The 25,107-nt window shown below is 43.3% G+C and overlaps 1 protein-coding gene across 5 annotated transcripts in view; it reads left to right on the top strand.

Moving 5' to 3' along the window:
* Nucleotides 1-619: 619 nt before the first annotated feature.
* The window catches only part of epb41a (erythrocyte membrane protein band 4.1a), a 58,322-nt gene continuing 33,834 nt past the window's right edge, over nucleotides 620-25,107 (top strand). For 4 of the 5 annotated variants that reach the window (XM_046059190.1, XM_046059189.1, XM_046059188.1 and 1 more), the window contains exons 1-9: nucleotides 725-910; nucleotides 2,505-2,609; nucleotides 4,303-4,345; nucleotides 4,744-4,819; nucleotides 18,821-19,039; nucleotides 20,182-20,269; nucleotides 22,470-22,622; nucleotides 22,766-22,863; nucleotides 23,003-23,178. In XM_046059190.1, the coding sequence (XP_045915146.1) occupies nucleotides 857-910; nucleotides 2,505-2,609; nucleotides 4,303-4,345; nucleotides 4,744-4,819; nucleotides 18,821-19,039; nucleotides 20,182-20,269; nucleotides 22,470-22,622; nucleotides 22,766-22,863; nucleotides 23,003-23,178 (1,012 nt within the window). In that variant the 5' untranslated portion in view covers nucleotides 725-856. Of the gene's footprint in view, nucleotides 911-2,504; nucleotides 2,610-4,302; nucleotides 4,346-4,743; nucleotides 4,820-18,820; nucleotides 19,040-20,181; nucleotides 20,270-22,469; nucleotides 22,623-22,765; nucleotides 22,864-23,002; nucleotides 23,179-25,107 lie in introns of all 5 variants that reach the window. The other variant, XM_046059191.1, reaches the window with a different exon arrangement.

The following is a 25,107-nucleotide window of genomic DNA, read 5'->3' as shown; positions in this document are numbered from 1 at the left end:
TTTACGTTTCTTTGTGCTTCTTCAAAAGAGCTTGGATAGCACATCTGGAAACCCCTGTCTGTCTTTAAATGTCTCTTAGGAGAGACCTTGCTGATGCAGTATAACTAACTTGTGTCTTGTTGCTGTGCTCAGTCTTGCCATGGTGTATGACTTTGACAGAAAACTGTCTTCAGCAGCCTCAACTTATTAGCTGAGTTTGGCTCCTATGCCTACTACACAGCTGTTTCTGTTTCACTTAATGATTGTGTTTTAATTTACATACTGAATTTATCATCATTAGCGCCTGTTTGGTATAATTGTTTAATCATACACCTGGTATTATGCCTACAAAATCTGTGGAAGTGTACATAGAATTTTTTTTCTGCTCTTCACTCACTTTGCATTTTGTTAATTGATGAATGTAATCTATTAGCATGTATATTTTTGAAAGCATTCTTACGTTACAGCATTTTTTCCACATCTACCTAAAACTTGTGCACAGTACTGTGTGCCTTCACTCCGCCTGGTCAGTTTAACTTCATTGTAAATATACTTGTCTTCAGTGTTAAAGTGAAGACTCAATCTATCACAAAGTTTTAGAGTGTAGACTGCAGTGTAATCAAAGTGTCTGTGTCAGGCTGTCCAGGTAGAGAAGAAAGAAGCTGAAGAGGGTGGAAAGGACAAAAAGAATGACCAGGAGAAAGGAGAGGAAGCTGCCACGGAGAATGAGGACAAGGAAGAAAAGAAAAGGGAGAAGGAGGAGTCCAGTCCTGAAGGAGGCAGTAAGGGAGAGAAGGAGGAGAAGGATGAGGAGAAGGTGGAGAAGTCAGCAGAGGAGGAAGACAAAGCTCCCAGAGCTCCACGCCGGCCCAAGACTATGCAGATCAAAGTCACCCTACTGGACGACACTCTGTATGCATGTGAGCTGGATGTAAGATCATTTTTAAATTAAAACTTTTCTATACAGCATGCACACTCAAAGAGAAAATTAAATTTCAACAGGTTAAAGGATTAAATTTTAATGCATGCAGCCACAGGCTTACGTTGAAAGTATCAGAGCATCTCACTTTAAAGTATTAATATGTCATAAATACTCATATACAGTAATACAGTAAGTAAAAAAGCAATCAGTGTTACACCAAAATTAGGGCACAGGCCCTCAGGGGGGCGTCCCACATTATTGCTCCAAATTTGGTGTTGATCGGTCATTCCAAACCTAAGATATGACATCACTTCCTGTTTTTAGCGTTTTTCGCAAATATTTGTTGCCGTATAATTGCGACATTTTTATTTGGATCAAAATTTCCTCGACAAACTCTTATCAGCTTGTTCCAGAGATTATCCGTGCCAAGTTTGGTGTCGATCAGACTTGCAGCTTCGGAGGAGGTAAAAAAGGTTTTTCAGTTTTCGAGATTTTGCAAAAAACTAATTATAGATGGAAATGGGCGTGGGCTATACCACGAGATTCAGCTCGATCCCCCGAACGTGTAGATGTAAGGTTTTTGATATGCGTCTTCGTATGCAGGAGTTCCACGCCCAAATGCGTTGACCTTGCTAATAGCGCCTCCTAGTGGTTGAAATGTGTGGATTTTTGCGCCTATCAGGAAAATGAGAGCGAAGGCTGTTTGGCATTTTAGTTTTATAGTTATTTTCAGCATAGCCTGAAAGTGGCCTGCTTGCGCAAAATACTATGTCACACGTGTTATACCGAAGTACACATGTTATTTTATTACCTGCTAGAGTTTTGACAAGTCTGCCTCTTAGTCCTTGTTGCCTCTGTTAGAGTTGGTTAAGGTTAGAGTTAGGGTTAGCCAATGAGGCAGAGTAGGGGTCAGGACTCGACGCAAAGCTGGTGTCTGTCAAATGAGAGCTGTTAAAAATCTGTTGCATGATTTCTGATCTGACTTTCCGGACTAAGATCGCATTTCAGCCACATATGAAAGTGGCCCAAATCCGAACATCTAAAAAGATCAGAATCCGTGTGACTTGGGCTGCTCACACTTCTGAGTCACATATGAGCAGAAAAATCTTACTTTGGCCTTCTGTCTGAACACAGCCTAACACTTTCTAACGTGGCACAATTACACCGATCACATACATAGACTTTGGTTTGGCCTTCAACACAACCACACACAGTGAGGAACACATGCAACATAAAGTGGCAGAACTAAGAAATACAAACACACATTCTTCCTGGTGCGCACCCAGATGTGCTCACCCCCATACATACAACCACATCCTCCCTCTCTCATGTACACATTGTTTTTTAGTTTACTGCATTTAGAGTTCGCCAGCTGAGCACCGACACCCCCAGTACCGGGGGGCAACACGCAATTTTCGTGCAAAAGGCAAATGGGGAAATCTATGGACAATCCTAGTATTTTGTCGCCCTCTCCATGCTACACACCTCTGTGAAGATAGGAGGCTCAGCTAGAAACTCAAACCAACCATTTATATCCACCCCAAACACATATCAAACACCAAGCATCTTAATTAATTATGTTATGTGTGTGTGTGTGTGTCAGAAACATGCCAAAGGCCACGAGCTGTTCATGAAGGTGTGTGACCACCTCAACCTGCTAGAGAAAGACTACTATGGCCTGGCCATCTGGGGGACCCCCACCATGAAGGTGAGCTGGATTCCAAATTTCACTATTTAGTATCTGTCCAACAATCCGTACCTCAGTATTCCTTTAAGAGAAGAAAAGGCTCTTTATTAGGGCTTTCACATTCTTCACATTCAAAAATAATTCTGATTAATTATTTAATGGCCTTTGTTAATTTTATGCTACACAGTGGTGCTGTTGGGTTTGGCTTTGCTACTAGGCCTAAATCCATGTTAATTTCAGTGGCTGCTCATCAGAATGATGCGATAATTGTGTCAATTAATCTTTTAATAATTTGTGCACGTTCTGAAACAATGCTTTACCTCTTCCTCTGCTGTACATTTATTTTTTTTTTAATTGTTTGTTCTGAAACTGTGTATGCCTACCTAATGTAACCAAAAAGTGGCTCAAAACAGTAATGTACAACTTTGTTTTGAAAGGTTAATATGCAACGGGTAAACACAAAGCCATGTTTTCATCCAAGCATTTTAATACAATTTAGCTAAGTAGAAAAGTGGATGGAAGTGAGAAAATTCGACAAAACTTCCTCAATATCGCTACAAGGGTTATACATTCAGTTGCAGTGTTTTTTGTCTTTGTCCTTAAAGATATTATTCGACAAATAGACAATGGAAACACACTTGTCAAATAAGTATATTACATGAAAGATCAGCTGTTTGGTCCCATCACATTGCACAACAATTTTCGGTTTAAAGGTACAAAGTTATGGCAAGAATTTTCATTTAAAACATTAAAAAAATTAACTTTGTCAACAGAATGTGAAGAAGTAACAGTTATAAGTGGTCAATACATTCATACATACATCACTCCTAACTCGTCACATATGGACGCTTGGTCAAGACCCCTTGGCGTCGCTTTTTAGCATACTGGGTACCCTTTAACGTTGTTTCACGTTTAGGGCTCCGCGGTCAAGTTAGCAACAATAAATATGCAACGTCTGGTTAGCCTTTTAAAATAAAACATAAATTAAGAAAGTGTTAATGCTGTTAACGTTTTAAACGGCACGTTGTTAATGTTGTGAAATGTTACAATTTGGTTAGGTTTAAGCACCAAAACTACTTGGTTAGATTTAGGAAAAGATCATGGTTTGGCATGGTTCAGCATAATGTAATTTCACCTTAGTTGATTTACATCAGGAGAGCAGTGTGTGTTTGATTTACATTAGGAGAGTAGTTATTGGCTCCTCTGTCATCATCTCTGTCTTATGTGAGTTGAAACAAAATCACCTAGCAGTAAATTCTAGACGGCCAAGCGTATTTTTTCCATGTTTTCTTCCTGGCATTGGAACCTTGCCTAGGTAGACGGTTTATTGCTTCAATGCAGCTGATGGAAACCCACCTAATCTGCATTCTATTTGTTGTGACATTTCCAACATTAGCCAGGTTTCCAACCACACAGAGTGCACATTTTCACCCAATTTACAGAAAATCTTCAAAAGAATATGCTAATTAATGCATATTTCCATCGACTACCATTATAAATAAGAAGTTGAGTGCATCTAGATAAGTCGCTGAGAGCACTAATTCTCCAATAAGGTGCGATTAAACCATTGCGGTGGAAAAAGGGGCAACAAGTTGATTTAATTATAAGAATGCCAAACTTCAAACATTTTGGAAAATGTGATGGAAATATGTCATATGTGTTTTTTTCACAAACTTGTGTTTCAAAACTCATGCTACATCCCTCATTTTCTCAGACTTGGATGGACCTTACCAAGGAGATCCGCAGGCAGGTACAAGGTGAGTGGGACTGTACACACAAATATACGTTTTTCTTTTTTTACTTATTTTTTTCCTTAAAAAAAAAAATTTATATAAACATGCTCAGGCAGGAATCACATATTTTAAGTTGGTATATATATATATATACACATTAGACCTGGGCATGTTAACGCGTTATCGCGTATTATATATTATATTTGAATGTCCGTTGCTCACTGGCTCTAAATACACATACAGTCAAACCATGGGTCACAGGAGGGGTGGGATGTTGATCAGCCTGCAAATCACCCACCCAAACAAGCAGCGGCTGATCAAGATCCCACCCCTCCTGTTCAATTGATACAAAGCAAATCATTTTTTGTTACATGTTTCTAATGTTCACATTATTTCATCACAACCTCCTTTGCTTTCTCAAGGTGCCAACTATAATTTCACCTTCAATGTGAAATTTTATCCACCGGACCCAGCCCAGCTGTCTGAAGATATAACAAGGTACTGCACGGATTCCAGTTGTAGATGTAAAGATAACTTATTCCTGTCGTGGAAATTGTATTCCTGGTGAGAGGTTGAGCAAATAATTGAGTTACAACGAACCGTTGTCTTTGAAGAATTTATTTAACAAAAGAGAATAAACTGAGAAGTACTACAACAGAATCAGCTGGACCAGAGGTTCTGTCTCCTAAGACAGTCACTAACGTCTGGCCCAGAGCAAACAATTGCATGATCATTTACACAGTCTGAGCATCTATGTTTTGGGAAACAAAAGATCCTTGACTGGTCCCAGTCAAGGAAGGAGAAGAACAGCTAGTGAGGAAAACAATCAACAACCCCACATCCCTGACCTAAACCCCACACATATGGACAGACTGGAATAACAAGAACAATAATAAAGAGGGGAACAGGTTAAAGATTTAAAACAATATATAAGACATAATAACAGGAGAAAAATAGCACTCTTATAAGTACTTGCATAAAAGATGATAAGTGTAAGAAGAAAACAATTTTCTGCCCTTACAATTCCAATTCCTGGCATCACAGAAGTGGTGTTCCCAAGTTGGCGTTTAACTTCAGTCAGCAACATTGGCTCTAGTAAATGGATCTATAGCGCCTTTCTGTCTTCTGACCTCTAAAAGCACTTTACACTCTCGCACTGCGCTCCTTGTCACAGTCACACACTGATGGCAGAGTAGGGCTATAACGGTTCTGAAACCGGGCAAGTTGCTACCAGCCATGTCTGGTTGCAACTTGCAGGATATTCCCGTTGTGGGAATATCCGGTGTTAGGCAGAGTTTTGCATGCCTGCCGTGATTTGCATGCACTTCCAAATAATGCTTTTAAACACTATAATATCCTTTGTGGGGTTCATCAATGGTGATAAATGATTCGAAGTATATATTTTATGAATGTTTAGAGTCGTTAATATTTTATTAGATTCAGCAAAAATATGCGGTGATAACCCTGTTTGATCAGTGTGCAGAGCAAAGTATCTGAAAAGGACCTTTAAGAGGTGAATGCATAATTCGGCAGAACAGATGATAAAGGTTCAGGTTATTAGTTGGAGGAGCAGCCGCTCTGTACAGGATCTACCGGAGACGCCGAAGGGGGAAGCATACTGGCGCACTGGTTAAAATGGGACAGCGGGGTTTTTTGCCAGAGATGGGGACTCGAGTTAGAGACTCGGACTCGAGTGCGACTTAAGTCGCACACACAGTGACAGGTGCGGGACTCGTGAACAATGTTTATTTTTAGGAAATATCTGATGAGCTTGCTGTTATTCCCTCCCTCCGTTACCTATAACCTGTCTACATAAAACCGCCACATGTGAGAGAGGACAGTAGTAGACGTACAGTAGTTTAAACTGTCAGTGATTGCATTGCACATTACTTGGTTGTGCTCTGTAAGTTAAAAACAGGTTACAGCTTTATTGTTGACCATGTAACTTTACAGTTTTATTTAAATAACGTTACACTGGTTTGAGAGTGGGGGGTGTGTTGACTTACAATAGTTTAAGCTGTCATTGATTGCATTGCACATTATGGTTGTGCTCTGTAAGTTAAAAACAGGTTACAGCTTTATTGTTGAACATGTAACAGTTTTATTTAGTTAACTTTACACTGGGTTTGAAAATCAACAGGGTTTGTTGACTTACAGTAGTTTATAATTTGTCATTAATTGTAGACGCATTGCACATTAGGCTACATGGTTGTACTCTGTAAGTTAAAAACAGGTTACAGGTTTATTGTTGATTTTGCAATGTCACAGTTTTATTTAGTTAACGTTACACTGGGTTTAAGAGTCTGGGGAGTGTGTTGACTTACAGTATTTAATAAGCTGTCAATAATTGCATTGCACATTACATGGTTGTGCTCTGTAAATGAAAAACAGGTTACAGTTACAGAATTCCTTATAGCTATGCAGTTTTATAAGCAACCTTGATTGAACGCAGCAGGTGATGCAACATTCGTAATAACCACGAGAGACTTGAGACTTGACTTGGACTCCAGCTCAAAGACTTGTGAGGATCTCTGTTTTTTGCACTGCGCTCCCTTCGATCCACCTGGTGAATGTCCACTCTCTGGCCAACAAAATGGATAAACTGCTGCTCCTCAACAGAACTAACTCGGACTTCTGCAGATCTGCTGTCCTGGCTCACCGAGCACATCCCGGACAGCGCACTTCACTTACCGGGATTTAATCTCTTCCTGCAGTTCGCGTAACAGAGCTCATGGGAAAACAAGGGGAGATAGACTCTGTCTCCTCATAAACAAAGGTTAGTGTACAGATGTCTCAGTGTTGAAGAAATCATGCAGGCCTCATTTAGAGACCTTATTCATAAACTATAAACCTTTTTATTAAACCTTTTCCTTGTTGATTCTGGTCGCTGTTTACATTCCACCTCAGGCCTGTGTTAGTAAGGCGTTACTACACCTGGCCGACCAGATAACTAATGTGGAGAAAAAACATCCAGACTCCCTGCTCATTGTTCTCGGGGACTTCAACTGTGCAAACCTCAGTCATGAACTTCCAAAGTACAGACAGCATATTAAGTGTCCCACCAGGGACACTAACACACTGGACCACTGCTACACAACATTAAAGGACGCCTATCGCTCTGTCCCACTTCTAGCCCTGGGACTCTCTGATCCCTGTCTGGTTCATCTTATCCCGACATACAGGAAGTGACTGAAATCTGCTAAACCTGTTGTAAAGAGGGTGAAAAGATGGACCAACGAGTCAAAGCTGGATTTACAGGCCTGTTTTGACTGCACTGACTGGAGCGTTTTTGAGGCTGCAGCCACTGACCTGGACGAACTAACTGACACTGTGACATCTTACATCAGTTTTTGTGAGGACATGTGTGTGCCAACACTGCTGGTACTTAACGACTGGATGACAAGCTTAATGGTTTTTACTGAAGGTTTGAGAACCCCACAATCACACCCCTCCCCCGCTCCAACACCATCTTAAAACAATCATCTTCCTCCACTGTCACGCTCTCACCCCCCTCTCTGTGAAGAGCTCTTCCAAAGGCAGAAGATCAGGAAGGCTTGTGGCCCAGACGGTGTGTCTCCGTCCTGCCTGAAAATCTGTGCAGACCAGCTGGCCCCCCTCTTTAACAGATCACTGGAGCTGTGTGAAGTTCCCTCCTGCTTCAAACACTCCACAATCATTCCGGTCCCCAAAAAACCCTCCATCTCTGGATCAAATGACTACAGGCCTGTTCCCTGACATCTATAGTCATGAACAGAGGTCGAAAGTAACAAATTACAATTGCTCACGTTAATGTAATTGAGTAGCTTTTTTGTGCTTTGTACTGTAATCTGTAATTTTACTTTTACTTAAGTATGTGTTGTTTAAAGTATTGTACTTCGCTCCATTTTCAATCACATCCGTTACTGAGTTAAAAAAAGTGCAAGGAAAAACTCGCAAAAAATGCTGTATTAAGTTACTGCTAATGCAAACTGAACACTTCCTGGTGCAGCAGCTTATAAAAGCATTTAACTGGCAAAACACAAGTTGGCTTTTATTTTGAAGTAGTCACAGGAAATGCTGTTTGTAAGTGAGATCAGTGCTGACCGCTGTCGTGTATAAACCGCTACAATGTGGCTACACAACAAGACCATCATCATTCTCAACAGTTTTCTGACAGTGGACCAGTTTGAAATTGCAGTAAGTAATGCAATAGTCAGGAGCAGCCACAGTAAGCTGTTAGATAAAGAGCTGCAGGCGACAGGCTGCACACCTCCACCTTCTCAGCCAGGTAACCAACTCCTTTCACTTTCGCTGTTCGCAGACTCATCTCATGTGCAGCATGAAGTCAGATCATGACAGCTCACATAATTATGGAAAATACCAATAACTGCCTGACAGTAGTTTGTTGAGCTGCCCCAGACTTCTGTGCCCAGTGGCATTAAAAGGTATCTGCTGTTACCACCAGTCACTACAGGTGTCTCAAGCACAATAACGGCGCAGCTGCAAAATAGCGTCAAAACCAGTTAATTAATGCCAATCAGTTATTTACAATTACAGATTTTAACCATCACTCCTCAGTGAACTCCTTGGCTGCGTTCTGAGATCATTTTATAGTTAAGTAGGCCTATGTAGATTAATTAATTATGGATTTAGGCCTACCATGTTTTTTAAGGAGTCTGTTCATACTGATATAAGCTAATAAAAACATTCATTTTGCGAAAGTTGAAAATATTAATTAATATGGCAATTATTTTTGAAAGTCCGGCCACCACAGTGTCAAACAAATGTAGTTGAGGACCCCTGCTGAAGAGGTCAGTTAAATAATAGCCTACTTCCAGTTTTCATAGTTTGGTAGCCAAAAAGACATTAGCAACCTGCTGGTAACTATAGTTATTTATTGTACTAACACTTTTGATATCCCATTAAAAATAGCACCCGTTTGAATGTAAATAGGGATATGACTTCATATACAGTCCAGCGTTTCCCATTTTCCCAGTCCAGTGCGGCCCGCCAGAGTCTAATCTGTTCCGCCACAATTTCCTAATGAAGCGAAAACATTCTCAAACCTCTCATAAAATGTCATTATTTTTCGTCATTGATTGGGCAAAGTTTCTGTCAAACAAACTAAAATTGGAAGCACGATATGGCTTTGTTCCATTAGTATAATTCATATAAATAAGATATTAAATCAATGTAAATAAGGAGGTTAAAAAAGTAACTAAGTAACATTTACTCTGAGTAGAGTATAAGTAAATTTAAATGACCTACTTTTTACTTGAAGATTTTTATACCAGTGACTTTATTTGTACTTAAGTAAAAGTTCATCAAAGTAATCGTACTTTTACTTACGCAGAATATTTTTGTACTCTTTCCACCTCTGGTCATGAAGTCTTTTGAAAGACTGATGTTGGCCCACCTGAAGGACATTACAGGCCCCTTGCTGGACCCCCTGTTGACCTGTTTTCCTACAGGCTAACAGGTCAGCTTGGGATTGCTTTACATCCTGCAACACCTCGACACTCCAGGGACATGCAAGGCTCCTGTTCGTGGACTTCAGCTCGGCGTTCAACACCATCATCCCGGACATCCTCAACACCAAAGTCACCCAGCTCACTGTGCCAGCCTCCACCTGTCAGTGGATCACAGACTTTCTGACTGACAGGAGTCAGCAGGTGAGGCTGGGGATCATCACATCCAGCACCCGGACTATTTGCACTGGCACCCCCCAGGGGTGTGTGCTCTCCCCACTGCTCTTCTCCCTCTACACCAATGACTGCACCTCAGGAGACCACAGTAGACTACAAGGGAAAAAATCATCGGACACAACCTGTTCCAGCTTCTCCCCTCTGGTAGGCGCTACAGAGCACTGTACGCCAAAACCAACAGACACAGAAGCAGTTTCTTCCCACAAGCCATCACTCTGATGAACAGCTGATTTCTGACTCACAGTGTCAGGAGCAATTTCTGTACAATAATCCAGTAAATCTGTCTGTAATTAGCCACCTGTTTACTGGTTACCACTTATTATTTACTCATCATTTTCTATTTCAGAGCTGTTCATACTGTTCATATTGTCATTTTGTATATTGTATATACTGTATACCAAATCAATCTACCTCAAGTACATAACACCTGCACATAATACTTATTTATTCCAGCATCCTTTGCACTGTGCTCCATCACACTGTGTACATGTGTACTTGTATGCATGTATGTGTACCTGTATATCTCATCTACCTCCGACATGTACATAATAATAATAATAATAATTTTACTCGTGCATCCTTTGTACTCTGCTCGTTGCTCGTCTACTATTGTCTCAATCTGTCTATATTGTTTTAGTTTATAGTGTGTATATATGTGTTCTCTATACTGTAGCCTGTGTCTGATTTTATTATTGTATAAGCAAGCACATCGTGAGAAATGCACAATCCTGAGTCAAATTCCTCGTATGTGTACACATACCTAGCAATAAAGCTGATTCTGACACACACACCTGGTCTCCAGTGTTGGGCAAGTTACTCAGAAATTGTAATAAGTTACTTCTAACTCTTTACTCCTTAAAAAGTAATAATATTACTTTACTTATTACTAGGTGATAAAAGTAACTTGTTATGTTACTTGTTACATTACTATATTACTTTCCCTACCACCTCCCAAATAAAGCAGTGTCTTCCGACTTTTTAACTATCATAATTATAACAGAACAAGGAGCTATGGTTTTTACAAAACTTAACATACAGTATAACATTTCTAAACGCCACCAGCTGAAATGAAAAAAAAGCAAGTAAATACCGACTTTTGAACTACTGCTTTTCTGTAAATGCATTTATAAGAGCAGTATTCAGTATTTTTACAAAACACGCTGCTCTCTTCCGACGAGTCCAAGCATCACTAGCTGTAGCTGCTGGAGTTTCTTTATGTAAGTTTCACGTTGCTATGCTTTTTTAGCAGATGCTTCAATAAATTAAATGTAGAATTTTTCATCGTTGAAAGCTTTTTGCTGGTTTATAACGGATGACAATGTTTTTTACATCTTAGACTGTAGCCCTGTTTCCATCAGCATTTTTTATGCGCATTTTCAAGTATCGCATTAGAAAATGACCGGGGTGAAGTTAGTTTAATATTCAACAGGCAGCCTACACAATATACACACAGAGGTACAGACAGTAAAGGTGATGTTGCTATAGACTGACTGAATAATGGTACAAATATTTATAGTAGTGTTAATGATAACAATCGTAATGTTAATGATTATAATAACAATAATAACAATAGGACTAGTAAGAATAATTGTAGCAGAGGGTGTCGAGCAGGAACGCGGGGGCAGCAGGTGACCCGCAACCACAGATCTAGACTCCACAGCTCCAGAGCCAGAAACACCTGCAGAAGTGTTAGGAGGAGAGAGGAGAGGGACGAGAAAGCACAAGACTACCAGAAAGGGGAGAAGTCGAGTTAGTAACATGCATTAATGGGATGAGGTTGCATACAGAGGGAGAGAAAGTAGAGGAGAGAGGAGCTCAGTGCATCATGGGAAATCCCCCGGCAGTCTAGGCCTATAGCAGCATAACTAAGGGGTGGTTCAGGACTCACCTGAGCCAGCCCTAACTATGAGCTTTATCAAACCCTCCTGAACCCAAACTGGAACCTGGTTCCACAGGAGAGGAGCTTGATAGCTGAACGCTCTGGCTCCCATTCTACTTTTGGAGACTCTAGGAACCACAAGTAACCCTGAATTCTGGGAGCGCAGTGCTCTGGTGGGGTAGTAAGGTACTATGAGCTCTTTAAGATACGATGGTGCCTGACCATTAAAAGCTTTGTAGGTGAGAAGAAGGATTTTAAATTCTATTCTGGATTTTACAGGATCCAAATGCAGAGAAGCTAAGACAGGAGAAATGTGATCTCTTTTTCTGGTTCCTGTCAGAACACATGCTGCAGCATTCTGGATCAGCTGAAGAGTCTTAATGGACTTTTTCGAGCAGCCTGATAATAAGGAATTGCAGTAATCCAGCCTAGAAGTAACAAATGCATGGACTAGTTTTTCTGCATCATTTTTAGACAGGATTTTCGCAATATTACGTAGGTGAAAAAAGGCGGTCCTTGAAATTTGCTTAATGTGAGACTTAAACGACATGTCCTGATCAAAGATAACTCCAAGTTTCCTCACAGTGGTGCTGGAGGCCAGGGCGATGCCATCAAGGGAAACTATATCTTCAGAGAATGCATCACAGATTGGTCAACAGGATTGGTCCGAGCACAGATCCTTGTGAAACTCCATGACTAACTTTCGCGTGCATGGAGGATTCATTGTTAACATGTACAAACTGAAATTGATCTGATAAATAGGACTTAAACCAGCTTAGAGCGGTTCCTTTAATGCCAATTAAATGTTCCAGTCTCTGTAATAGGATCTGATGATCAATGGTATCAAATGCAGCACTAAGATCTAATAAAACCAGCACAGAGACAAGTCCTTTGTCTAATGCAATTAGGAGGTCGTTAGTAATTTTCACCAGTGCTGTCTCTGTGCTATGATGAACTCTAAAGGTTGATGGTTTAGATGAAGTTAGTTGGTAAAGATTGAGGGAAGCAAAGCAGTCTAAACGTACAGTATATAAGGTTTTACAGCTGTTTCTAAAGCTGATGATACATAGAGCAATTTATAGAGCAATTGTGCAGGGCAACGTTGCCGTGATTGGTAATGAGTAAAGATTACTACCATAATTCCCTTCCCCCACCACTCCGCCAATGCCCCGCATCGCCGCTATCCGTTCAAAGTACAAGATTGCCCAGCAACATTGCTCAAAAGGTTGCCCCTTGTATCATAAGCTTAAGGTTTCTGAGTTTGGAGATAACTGTTGTATTGTAGTTTCTTTTCATCGAATTTACAGTTACAGTTGTACTCCAGATGTATTAGCAGATATTCAGTTGCATTATAATCTAAAGGATGATGGTTTTGATGGTGATATTGCTATTAAAATATAGATTTTAAACCAGGGGAGGATGCATCTCCATTTACTCTATTACGCAAAATAAATAGGTTCATTTGATTCATATTCCTTAGCTTCCGACCTATCAAAGGAGACCAGAATTATGCATTTAGGCCTAAAGTTTGAGGAATTATTCCTGATTCATTTTGGGTATGTTATTTTGGCATTTTTCCTTGAAAAAGGTGTCTGTTTCCAAGAGGCTAGTTACTGGGAAAAGTAATATTACAGTAGCACGTTACTCACTGCCCAACACTGCTGTTCCCCTTCGAGGGAACTCGAACTGTGTCGGAGCCCCTGGGCGTGGCAGGGCTGAACTATGAATGAAACTACTCCAATCCTATTGGTGTTACTAGAACGGTAGTGTGTGACGGCGTAACCGGAGGGGGTATATAAGCACGCCGGCACATAGGACACATTAGCTTCTTTCTATTCAGCAGGCACTCTGGCTATGTTTGGAAGCTCCATTTTCCTACCTGACATCGAGATGAAGCAGCAGATCATGTCAAAGCGATTCCGACCCATGGGATGTGCGTCTCATGCCTGGGGATGTCGCATGCTCAGGCGGCTCTTGAGGGGGCTGCCTGCGACCATTGCGAGGCCCTGCCCCTGAGGGTGCTGAGGTCTCGAGCGGCTCACTTCCTAGAGGATGGTCAGATGCGCTCCCCTCGTGGCACAGGCCCCGCTGTCGCTGAGGCGTCGCGGCGGCTTCGATCTGACACGATCTGGCTCTGAGGAGCTAGATGTGCTTAGCATAGAGTAAACGGTACGTCATCAGCCCTCGCCAGGATACGAGGAGTTGTTGGAAGTGGTGACGCGGGCCGTGGCCAAGCTGCACATTGATTGGCCACAGGCGGTGCAGCAGCCATCGGCAGGCAGCAAACTAGATGAGCGGTTTCTGCAACACCGAGCGCCACCCATGCGTCGGCCCCTAACATTTTTTCCGGATCTGCACAACGAGTTGTGTAGATCATGGAATAAACCCTTCTCTGCGCGGCTGTCTACGTCCCCCCGGCTGGACTACGGCAACATGACGGGAATCAGACAGCACGGCTACGGAGCGATGCCACGAGTGGAGGAGGCACTGGCTAGCTACCTCTCTCCCAACCTCGCCTCATCCCTCCGGACACCAGCACTCCCCACCAAGCCGTGTCGGATGACGTCCGATTTGGTGGGCAAGGCTTACATGGCAGCGGGTCGAGCTGGTGCCAGCCTACATACGATGGCTGTCTTGCAGGCATACCAGGCCGATCTCCTCCTGACTCTCCTGACTGTGACGTAGGGGGAGGTCCCTCTGAGGAGGCTCTCCGTGTGACCAAGGAAACCCACCACCACCCCCCGCCTCCTCCCCCTCCCTGCCCCCCTTCCCCTGAGAGAGGCCGATTGAGGTCCCCTCTCTCATGGTGGCTCCAGCAACAGGCGTTGTTTCTCCCACCGCTTCAGCGCTCGGGACGCACTATCCGGCGGCAGGACCTCGCCGATCTGTCCGCCCCGAGGGGCGGCAGCCGGAACACGACTGGGCTCACAAACCGTGGTTCACCGGCGAGCCTTCCCTGGCGGTCCCCAAGGGGCTGGTCCCCTTGGCGAAGTTCGCGGAAGCTTGGCGAAGCCTCGCAAACATTTCCCCGTGGGTCCTCCGCACAGTAGTAGATGGCTACAGGCTGCAGTTCCGGGTTCGCCCCCCCAGATTCTGCGGGATGGTCGGGACTACAGTACACGCAGAACAGAGCCAGGTGTTGGGACAGGAAGTCCGCTCTCTGAAGAAAGGGGCCATAGAATTAATTTCCCTGCCAGTCAGAGAAGCCGGCTTTTACAGCCGATACTTCCTGGTCCCCAAGAAGGACGGAGGATTGCGTCCGATTTTGGATTTGCGGTCCCTGAACCAATCTCTGAGGAGATTCAGGCTCAGGATGCTTACCATCCCAGCCATCATCAGTCACATCCAATCCGAGGATTGGTTTGTCATGATAGATCTGCAAGACGCTTATTTCCACATCTCCATCCATCCCTCTCACAGGAAGTTCCTGAGGTTTGCCTTCGGGGGCACGGCTTACCAGTATCGGGTTTTTCCGTTCGGCCTAGCACTATCTCCCCGCACGTTCACCAAATGCATGGATGCAGCTCTGGCTCCGTTGAGGCTCCAGGGCATCCGCATACTGAACTACATCGACGACTGGCTCGTCCTGGCCCAGTCTTAAGAGTTCGGCATCGAGATGTCGTCCTCGCCCACCTTCAGCGTTTGGGGCTGCGGCTCAACGCGAAGAAGAGCGTGCTGACACCCGCCCAATGGACTGCGTTCCTAGGGGTGGTGTGGGACTCAACGACGATGCGGGCCCACCTGTCTCCCGCACGCATCGAGTCCATTTTATCCACAGTGACCAGAGTGCAGGTAGGCCGCGCCATCACTGTAAAACACTTTCAGAGGGTGTTGGGTCTTCTGGCAGCAGCGTCCAGTATAATACCTTCCGGACTACTGCACATGAGAGCCCTGAAGTGGTGGCTAAAATCCAAGGGATTCTCCCCGAGGGGAAATCCGCTCCGTCTGATACGGGTTACAAGCGGATGCCTTCGTTCCCTGTCTGTATGGAGGAAGCCTTGGTTCCTGTCCCAAGGTCCTGTGTTGGGAGCAACACAGGACCTATTTGTGGCCTATTTGAATCACCAGGGGGGTCTGCGCTTGCGCCCATTATGCAAACTGGCACATCGGATCCTTCTGTGGTCGCAGGAGAGACTGCTGTCCCTCAGAGCGATGTACATCCCTGGGACCCAGAATCAAGGAGCATACCTGCTGTCGAGACAGGGGTTGAGGCCCAGGGAATGGAGACTCCACCCCGATGTGGTGGAGTTATTATGCGAAGAGTTCGGCCCCATAGACGTGGACTTGTTTGCGTCCCGAGAGACGGCGCGCTGTCCCCTGTGGTTCTCCCTATCACCCCCAGCCCTGCTAGGGCTGGATGCCATGGTACAGACGTGGCCGAGGCAGCGTCTGTATGCGTTTCCCCCAGTCGCTCTGCTCCTGGGGGCTCTGGAGCGGGTCCGCCAGGACGACGTCAGCCTACTACTAGTAGCCCCGTTTTGGCCGGCACGAGTATGGTTCTCGGATTTAATATCGCTCCTCGAGGGCCCGCCCTGGCAGGTCCCTCTGAGAAGAGACCTGCTGTCCCAGGCAGAGGGCTGGATCTTTTACCCGCACCCCGCCCTGTGGCAGCTATGGGTCTGGCCCCTGAGGGGGCGCAGTTCTTAGAGGCGGGTCTGATGACAGGAGCAGTCGAGACGCTGCTCAGCTCCAGAGCCCCGTCCACGAGAAGGATGTACGGCCTAAAGTGGAATGTGTTCACCACCTGGTGCAGAGAACGGGCGGTGGACCCAGTTACCTGCTCGGTAATTGTGATACTGGAGTTCCTCCAGCACCGTTTCTCCGCTGGCCTCTCCCCGTCCACGCTCAAAGTATATGTGGCTGCCATTGCAGCATTCTACGCCCTCTGAGTGATGGGCCCTTGGGGAGGCTTCCGCTGGACGTGCGCTTCCTCCGTGGAGCCCGGAGGATGAGACCCATGACTCGTTCCATGGTTCCCACCTGGGACCTGGCAGTGGTTCTCAAAGCGCTGGCTGAGGCCCCCTTCAAACCCCTGGAGTCGGCTGAGGCCAAGCACCTGACCCTTAAGATGACCTTTCTCCTCGCTATCACCTCTCTGAGGAGGGTGGGCACTTTTGATTTCTCCCCGATGCCTGGAGTTTGCCCCGGGGAGGGTCAGGGCCATCCTGCACCCTTGTCCAGGTTATGTCCCTAAGGTTCCGGCCAGACTGGCAGGGTCCACGGTGCTGCAGGCGTTTCATCCCCCACCTCATGTGATGGCGGAGGACGGGAGACTTCATCTGCTCTGCCCTGTCAGAGCACTGAGTATTTACACCTGCCTTCTGCACTCGGATGCCGTGCGCTCTCCTCCTAGTCGTGCCGTCAGGTTCTGCACGCTGGGGGCAGGCGGGGTTTCGGTGCGGCCTAAGTGGGTATCTCGTTCCCATAGTGTCGTCACCGACGCAGTTCAAGTTCCCTCGAAGGGGAACGTCTCGGGTTACGTATGTAACCCTTGTTCCCCGAGAAGGGGAACGAGACACTGCGGCGGTCCACCACACCTCACCCCGCCTGGAGTGCCTTGCTTCATAGAAAGGGCTAATGTGTCCTATGTGCCGGCGTGCTTATATACCCCCTCCGGTTACGCCGTCACACACTACCGTTCTAGTAACACCAATAGGATTGGAGTAGTTTCATTCATAGTTCAGCCCTGCCATGCCCAGGGGCGTTCCCATAGTGTCGTCACCGACGCAGTGTCTCATTCCCCTTCTCGGGGAACAAGGGTTACATACGTAACCCGAGACGGTCTCTCACTGCAAACACACCGGCTTGTCCTGCCTCTCTCTCCCAGCATGTGTCTCCACTCTGCCGACTTTCTTCATCAGCAGTAGGCTACGTTCCATAAATTCACCTGAGTTTCCATTTCCCCAGCAGCAGGTGTGCCGCGCACGTGCGCTGTGTGTGCAGTCTACATCTGCAGTTGTGTGTTCACTGTTGCTCTGTGCTTGTAACGTAATACCAGATAACAACTCTCTCTGTGTTTCCCTGCAAAATGCAAGAATGGGTTGCCAAACATACTTTGACAGCTATTAGTATACTTGCCGCCCAAGTAAAGTACATGTGTCAAACACTGTATTTAAAGTTAGGGCAAGCTGCAGGCCTATTTTTTGTAAGTATTACACCATTATTACCTACAGCTATTTTATTGTCTTTTAACGGCGTGTGTCACGTGAGCATTGGGCTGGCAATGGAGCAGTGGATAAGACCATAGAGTTTGATAAGGCTGAGCAAGACACTTAACCCCTAGTTGCTCCAATAGCAATTGTAATTGTTGGATAAAAGCGTCAGCTAAATGAATAAATGTAGATGTATGAGGGGCGGCTGTGGCTCAGGATGTAGAGTGGGTTTCCCGTTAATCGGACGATCAGTTGTTCAATCTCCGGCTCAAAGTGTCCTTGGGCATTATATCAGTGTGTGGATGTAGTGTAAAAGTGGTCGCCAAGAAAGGCGCTATGCAGAGCATTTACATTTACGATTTTGGTACAGTAATGATTGAGTGATCATGTCTGCAAGTTTGAGTAGTTTAATTAACCCAAGATGGATAGTAATAATAATGATGATAATAAGGATAATAAATATAATAATACTGCCCTACAATCCCAAAAGAATAGAAATAAAAAAAACTTAGGTATGAACTGAACCATGGCTCAAAAATCGACATCTGAACCTAACCTTGGATTTGGAGAATTTGGAGAAACACCCCTATGGCAGAGGCTACCATGCAAGGTGCCAACTGCTCCTCAGTTCAGTAACTTGCCTAAGGACACTTCAACATGCAGACTGAAAAAGCTTTGGATCGAACTAAAGTTCCACCCGCTCTGCCTCTAAACCACAGGTGTTATGTCTGTTATCATGAAAGTTCCATACATAGTACCTGTGAGCCCTGTTTGTGCATTGTAGGTACTACCTGTGTCTCCAGCTGCGGAAGGACATCCTGCAGGGCCGCCTTCCCTGTTCCTTTGTCACCCTGGCCCTGCTGGGGTCCTATGCCCTGCAGTCAGAGCTGGGCGAGTACGACCCTGAGGTGCATGGCAACGAATATGCTAAGGACATGAAAATGGCCCAGGGTCAGACCAAGGAGCTGGAGGACAAAATGATGGAGCTTCACCATACATACAGGTCAGAACACTGCCTCAGTCAACCAGCGGTGGAAGGTGTTCAGATTCTTTAGTAAAAGTATCAATACCACAATTAAGTGGATTTGTTAAATAATTGTGTTACAAGTCAAATTCTGTTTTAAAAATTTTAAATAAATAAAAGTACATAAAAATTGTGTGTGCTTGTGTGCGTGTGTGCTTGAACTCGAGCCAAAACAAACAACATAAATACTATTTTTATTTGCTATAAGTAATCCATGCTCATTGTATGATACCGTTACATTGCATGCATTTAGCCGACATGATTTGTCCACAGTTATACGTAAGTAACGTTACAGTAACGTAGTGAATGGGTCTCCCACTGTGTTGTCCTGCGCCGTTATGTTGCAATATTGTATATTATGTGGGTTACATAAGTTACAGAGTTATCTAACTTCAGCCAGCTAAAGCACACACTCACTCTCCTTTACAACTCAATATATTTACATGCTTTACAGTAATGTTAGATTACCTGTCCAATAGGATGAAAGCCAACTCTGGGTCTGTTTTTATGTCCAAAACAAAACGGAGGTCTCTCCATGCCTGCTTTCTGATTTTGACCCGTGCTTTCACCCTATGTCGATCTGATTCTTTTTTGGCCTGACGGGCTTCAGCATATAAAACTTTATTTTTTTTTTTCTTAAGTGGAGTTTGTGTTGGAGTCTGTATTGTGCTGGGAGGCAGTCATATTTTGGGACATTGTCTTATTAGCTGCGGTGTTGTCGCTGTGTGTACAGTTCAGAATCAGCAGGCAAGAGGCTCAGGAGCTTGATTGCAGAAGATCTAACACGATTCCTTCACGTACGACGCAGAATAGTGGCTTTTCAAAAAAATGTTTTATTCATAAGTGATTTAATTAAAAAACTACATATAGCCTCTTTAAGTAAATGCACCTCACTTTTACTTTCAACCACTCCACTCAAAAGAACTAAGTCCATCTAATTATTAATGTAACTATACAGGCTTTAATAAAAATATAAATCAGGCCGTTAAATAAAAAAAACAGTTTTGTGATGTAATAAACTTGGCTTGAATCAAGATCCGGTATCAGTATTCATATCACAGCATCTCCACAGTGACAGTAACTAAATATTTTGTTGAATTCCTGCTGTGGTGTTGTGGCAGGTCAATGAGTCCAGCCCAGGCAGACCTGATGTTCCTGGAGAATGCCAAGAAACTCTCCATGTATGGAGTGGACCTCCACCAGGCCAAGGTGAGCATAGGAGCTACAGCTGTTCAGCTGCTCTTCTAGGCAACTGCTCTTTATGGTTAAATGCTTAAAAAAGGGCTTAGTAAGAAGCAAGTCATCCTTGTTTTCCCCGGTGACTTTTATGGTCAAATATATAAATATACTTAATTTGGGTGTGAATGTGATTCAACCACTCACTGTTCAATAAAAACTTCCCTGGCCTGAACAGCAGGAAGACATGTGACTTGTCAGGTTTTACAGCAGAAATCAGGTCAATCTGTTTGCATCAGAGCAGGGATATAACCTAATATGTAGGGAGGAACCTTTACAGAACAATACTGCCCCCTGTGGATGATGGTGAGCAGTACAAGGAAACTGCATCATAAAACAACTGCTGCAGATGCTACTACAGTAGAGTAAACTTTTCTGCTTACATGGATAATCATTGGTAGCAGTACCAACAGTAATAAACATTTCAAACACATGTCCTGATCACCACTACAAAAAAACAGTTTATACTAAGAGAAAGTCTTAGACTTAACTGTTCTGTAAATGTAAAATTTGTGTAAATAAAAAACATAAAAATGTCATCAGTCCTCAAGATAGTCTCCCAAACAGGGACCTGTTGCAAAGCAAGATGTCTTAGCATTTACAGTCATCACAACAAAATGATTATGTTAAAAGCACATTTGCATGGAACACTCCTATTTTAGATAGCATTTACTAGAATCAAAATCCAGAAACGAATCAGAATCAGAATCCTTATAAAACCCTTATCTAATCCACTTACAAGCAAGTAATGAAACTGCTACAGCCCCCTACAGAACACCCCTTGCGCCACGTTTCAATGAAATGTAAGACATTTTTTGCACACTGCAAAAACTAAAATCTTAGTAAGATTAATTATCTTAATTGAAGGCAAAACATGTTTTGTTTTTTGTCTGACAAGATATTTCTTCTTACCAGGCGGCTCTTATGTTAGAGAATTTCACTTGTTTCAAGTTTTTTGGGCCTTAAGTAGCAAGTGAAATATTCTTGTTTTTGAGAGCTCAGTTTATGCAGTACACATGTAGCAGGACAGGTCCAGAGTTAGGAAAAAGTGTCTTAGAGCGATTCCCTAAACCCATCGGGAAGTCGCCATTGTCAATTTAATGGTAGGTTTTGCCATTTACCAGCTCCATACTTTAACAAACTTTTCCAATTAATCGAACTGATTTCAAATTTTTGCTGTGCAATCTAAAGACATTGTAGATGAAAATTTGTGCTGCTGGATAATAAAACAATGATGATAAGTCTTGCGATTTATTAATTAATTATGCGCAGTGCAAGGTTGTAATTTCAGTAGCTTGCTCATTTATGAATATACTGACGTCAAATCACCTCTCATCTGTCCTACACATCCTCTCACAATTTCACACACATTTCCCGTTTTATTTTGAGGTTTTCTGCCTCTTGTATCAAAACTGCTTCCTGTCTGTGTTTTCATTGATTGTCTGAATTTGTTCCAACTGTGCCTCATTTATCACCTCCCTCTTATATATTTAAGTCTGTGTCTGTTCATTGTCTCGTTTAATGTTGAGAGTCTCTGCCTGTTTCCCATGCCTGTTTGTGGATCACTTTAGATTTATTTGTGTTTTTGGTTCTGACCTTTCATCCGTTATTCATCCATCAATGAGTGCACGGGCATTGGACCGAATTAAATGATTGGCCTTGCTTATTTCTGTCCTGCGACAGTCACAGATCAGGTTTTTTAAATAATTTTCCCCCACAGCATTTGATTGACCGCCCCCTTTACGAAGTGTAGCGTCATGTGATACTTGTCAATTGACAGCCACAGCACACACTAAATGCATCATACAGACAGAAGAAGTTAGCCAGGATCTGCCAATCCAGGGAGGAAATGTGATTAAACTATTCCTTTTCTGATGTCAACCTGTGATGACCTGGTTTTAATCATGTTGGTATACAATGCTCTGTGATCAAAACATAATTTGGAGGAATGGTGGTTATCCCTCCAACAGACTTCTAAAGACTGGAGACTGACTGAAGTTGTTTTGCCTAGTGGTGGAATACACCTTAATACACTTCCTTTCATTTTTCACCCATTTAAGATCTTTGTTTATCTTTGTTGTTCATTCCAGGTTCCCTCAAAATGTCTTAGCTCTCTGAAATCTGCGTATCCTGGCAGTGATAATCTTTCTGTTTCTCTGGGTGTCTATGTCAGGATCTAGATGGTGTTGACATTATGCTGGGGGTTTGCTCCAGTGGTCTGATGGTTTACAAAGAGAAACTGAGAATCAACCGTTTCCCCTGGCCCAAAGTTCTCAAGGTCTCATACAAACGTAGCAGTTTCTTCATCAAAATAAGACCATCTGAGGTACAGTGTTCATCACAACAAATATTCATCCACCTGTAAAATCTGTTCATTGTTTAACACTAAACATACCCAAATCATTAATGAAACCATAAAGCTAATTTCATTAGCCTTGTTTTTAGCAGGTTTGTTTATTGTTTCACTAGGTGGAACAGTATGAAAGTGCAATTGGATTCAAACTACCCAATTATAAGGCAGCCAAGAAGCTGTGGAAAGTATGTGTTGAACATCATACCTTCTTCAGGTAAGATATTGTATTCGGTAAGTCAGTTTATTTACATGGCTATGCAGTCTTTTAGGTGAAGGGACCATGGGCATTTTGCTAAACATGCTTGCTTGCTTAGTTAGATCAGAAGATCAGTCTCAGTGTTCTTTTTGTGCAGGCTGACCTCCACTGAGATGGCCACCACTCCTAGGAAGTTCCTGGCTTTGGGCTCTAAGTTTCGCTACAGTGGTCGGACTCAGGCTCAGACCAGACAGGCAAGCTCTCTCATCGCCAGACCAGCTCCTCTATTCCAGCGCTCCTCCAGCAAGAGGAACTCACACAGCATGGATGGAGGTAAACTGTTCCACCCCCTGTTTGTTCTGTAGGCGTTTGTGTGTGTGTATTTGTCAAACTGTTGGCCAGTACAATGCCGATCTACAGGTAACTGTACTAGTGTTCTTGATTTTATTCTCCAAAAAAATTACACTTGTGTAAACACAGGCATACAGACACACAATGACACCATGCAGTTGCAGACCTGCAACCTTTGATCAGCACCACGGACAGCAGCCGAAGTACCACGTCTATCAAAGCAAATCTAACAGCCTGGGGTTCTCATAAATAAACGGTGCGTATGTACAAAACTGGGCTTCCTAAGCAAAGGTTGTGATCTATAAAAAAACAAACTGAGAATGTGCGGTCCTGTAAGTAAACTCTGAACCATGCGTACGGTCATAAAGAGGGGAAATGAGAAAAGGCAACTCACATGGCAGAAGGATGAAATGGTTTAAAATGAATAGGCCTACTATTGTGTAAAATAAATCGAAATATTTAATTAAAAAAAAAAATAATAATTTAATCATTTGCAGCCACAAAAAAAACATATTTTAGGATAACAAACGGAGATATCGATTTTTGCAAAAGAATGCAGTGCATTTTATTCTCATAAATAAGGTGAACAGGAGGACAAATTACATTTAAATTGCCGTTTTCAATGCGTCAGTCGAGAAAATACGAGTGGATTGTTTCATATATTATCAGATGTTCGTTGCCTTATCGAGCCAAACGCTGTGCGCCAGCGCGTGGATGTGATGCGCTGCATGTAAAAACACATTATGGAAAATATAACACTATTTTATTAAGTAAATCTTTCATTGTGCCGCTTTTGTCATTTAAGTCCTATTTCTTTTAACTCATCGGCAGCCTCGTTAAGTGAGTGAACTGTTTGTGTAGCCTAAATAAATGTTTAAACACAGTGGAATGCATTTGGTTTACTCTCTTTTGAAACGGGGAATTAGTAGCTGGGTCATCTTGTCTTGCGTGTGTGTGTCCCCCTCCAACCAGCGACGTGACTACTCAAGAGGGATGCCCCTTCCTGGAGATTGGTTATATTTCAAGTTGATTGTGATTTATAAAGGGAACAGTATGAATATTTTTGTCTTTTGGGCGCACATAGTTTTAGTGAGGTTTCTATGCACAGTTTTATAAGTGCTGTTCCTAGTGGGCCCTTGTAATTAGCTGTGCCCCAGTGCAATGCACTGGCTGCACTGTTGATACTCCATGTCTGCAATTAAAGGACATTTTTTCAAGTCTGGCTTAATACAACAGTCACATGCCATACTACATATGGGATTAGTTATTAGGGCCCGAGCACGACCGTGTGAGGTCCCTATTGAATTTGCTAAGATTATATACAGTGGGTACGGAAAGTATTCAGACCCCTTTAAATTTTTCACTCTTTGTTTCATTGCAGCCATTTTCCAAAAATCAAAAAAGTTCATTTTATTTCTCAGTAATGTACACTCAGCACCCCATCTTGACAGAAAAAAACAGAAATGTAGAAATTTTTGCAAATTTATTAAAAAAGAAATACTGAAATATCACATGGTCATAAGTATTCAGACCCTTTGCTCAGTATTTAGTAGAAGCACCCTTTTGATCTAATACAGCCATGAGTCGTTTTGGGAAAGATGCAACAAGTTTTTCACATCTGGATTTGGGTATCCTCTGCCATTCCTCCTTGCAGATCCTCTCCAGTTCTGTCAGGTTGGATGGTAAACGTTGGTGGACAGCCATTTTCAGGTCTCTCCAGAGATGCTCAATTGGGTTTAAGTCAGGGCTCTGGCTGGGCCACTCAAGAACAGCCACGGAGTTGTTGTGAAGCCACTCCTTCGTTATTTTAGCGGTGTGCTCAGGGTCATTGTCTTGTTGGAAGGTAAACCTTCGGCCCAGTCTGAGGTCCAGAGCACTCTGGAAAAGGTTTTCGTCCAGGATATCCCTGTA

Source organism: Micropterus dolomieu, linkage group LG09, assembly GCF_021292245.1.
Source record: "Micropterus dolomieu isolate WLL.071019.BEF.003 ecotype Adirondacks linkage group LG09, ASM2129224v1, whole genome shotgun sequence".
In the NCBI taxonomy this organism is placed as follows: domain Eukaryota; kingdom Metazoa; phylum Chordata; class Actinopteri; order Centrarchiformes; family Centrarchidae; genus Micropterus; species Micropterus dolomieu.
This window is presented reverse-complemented; position numbering and strand designations above follow the sequence as displayed.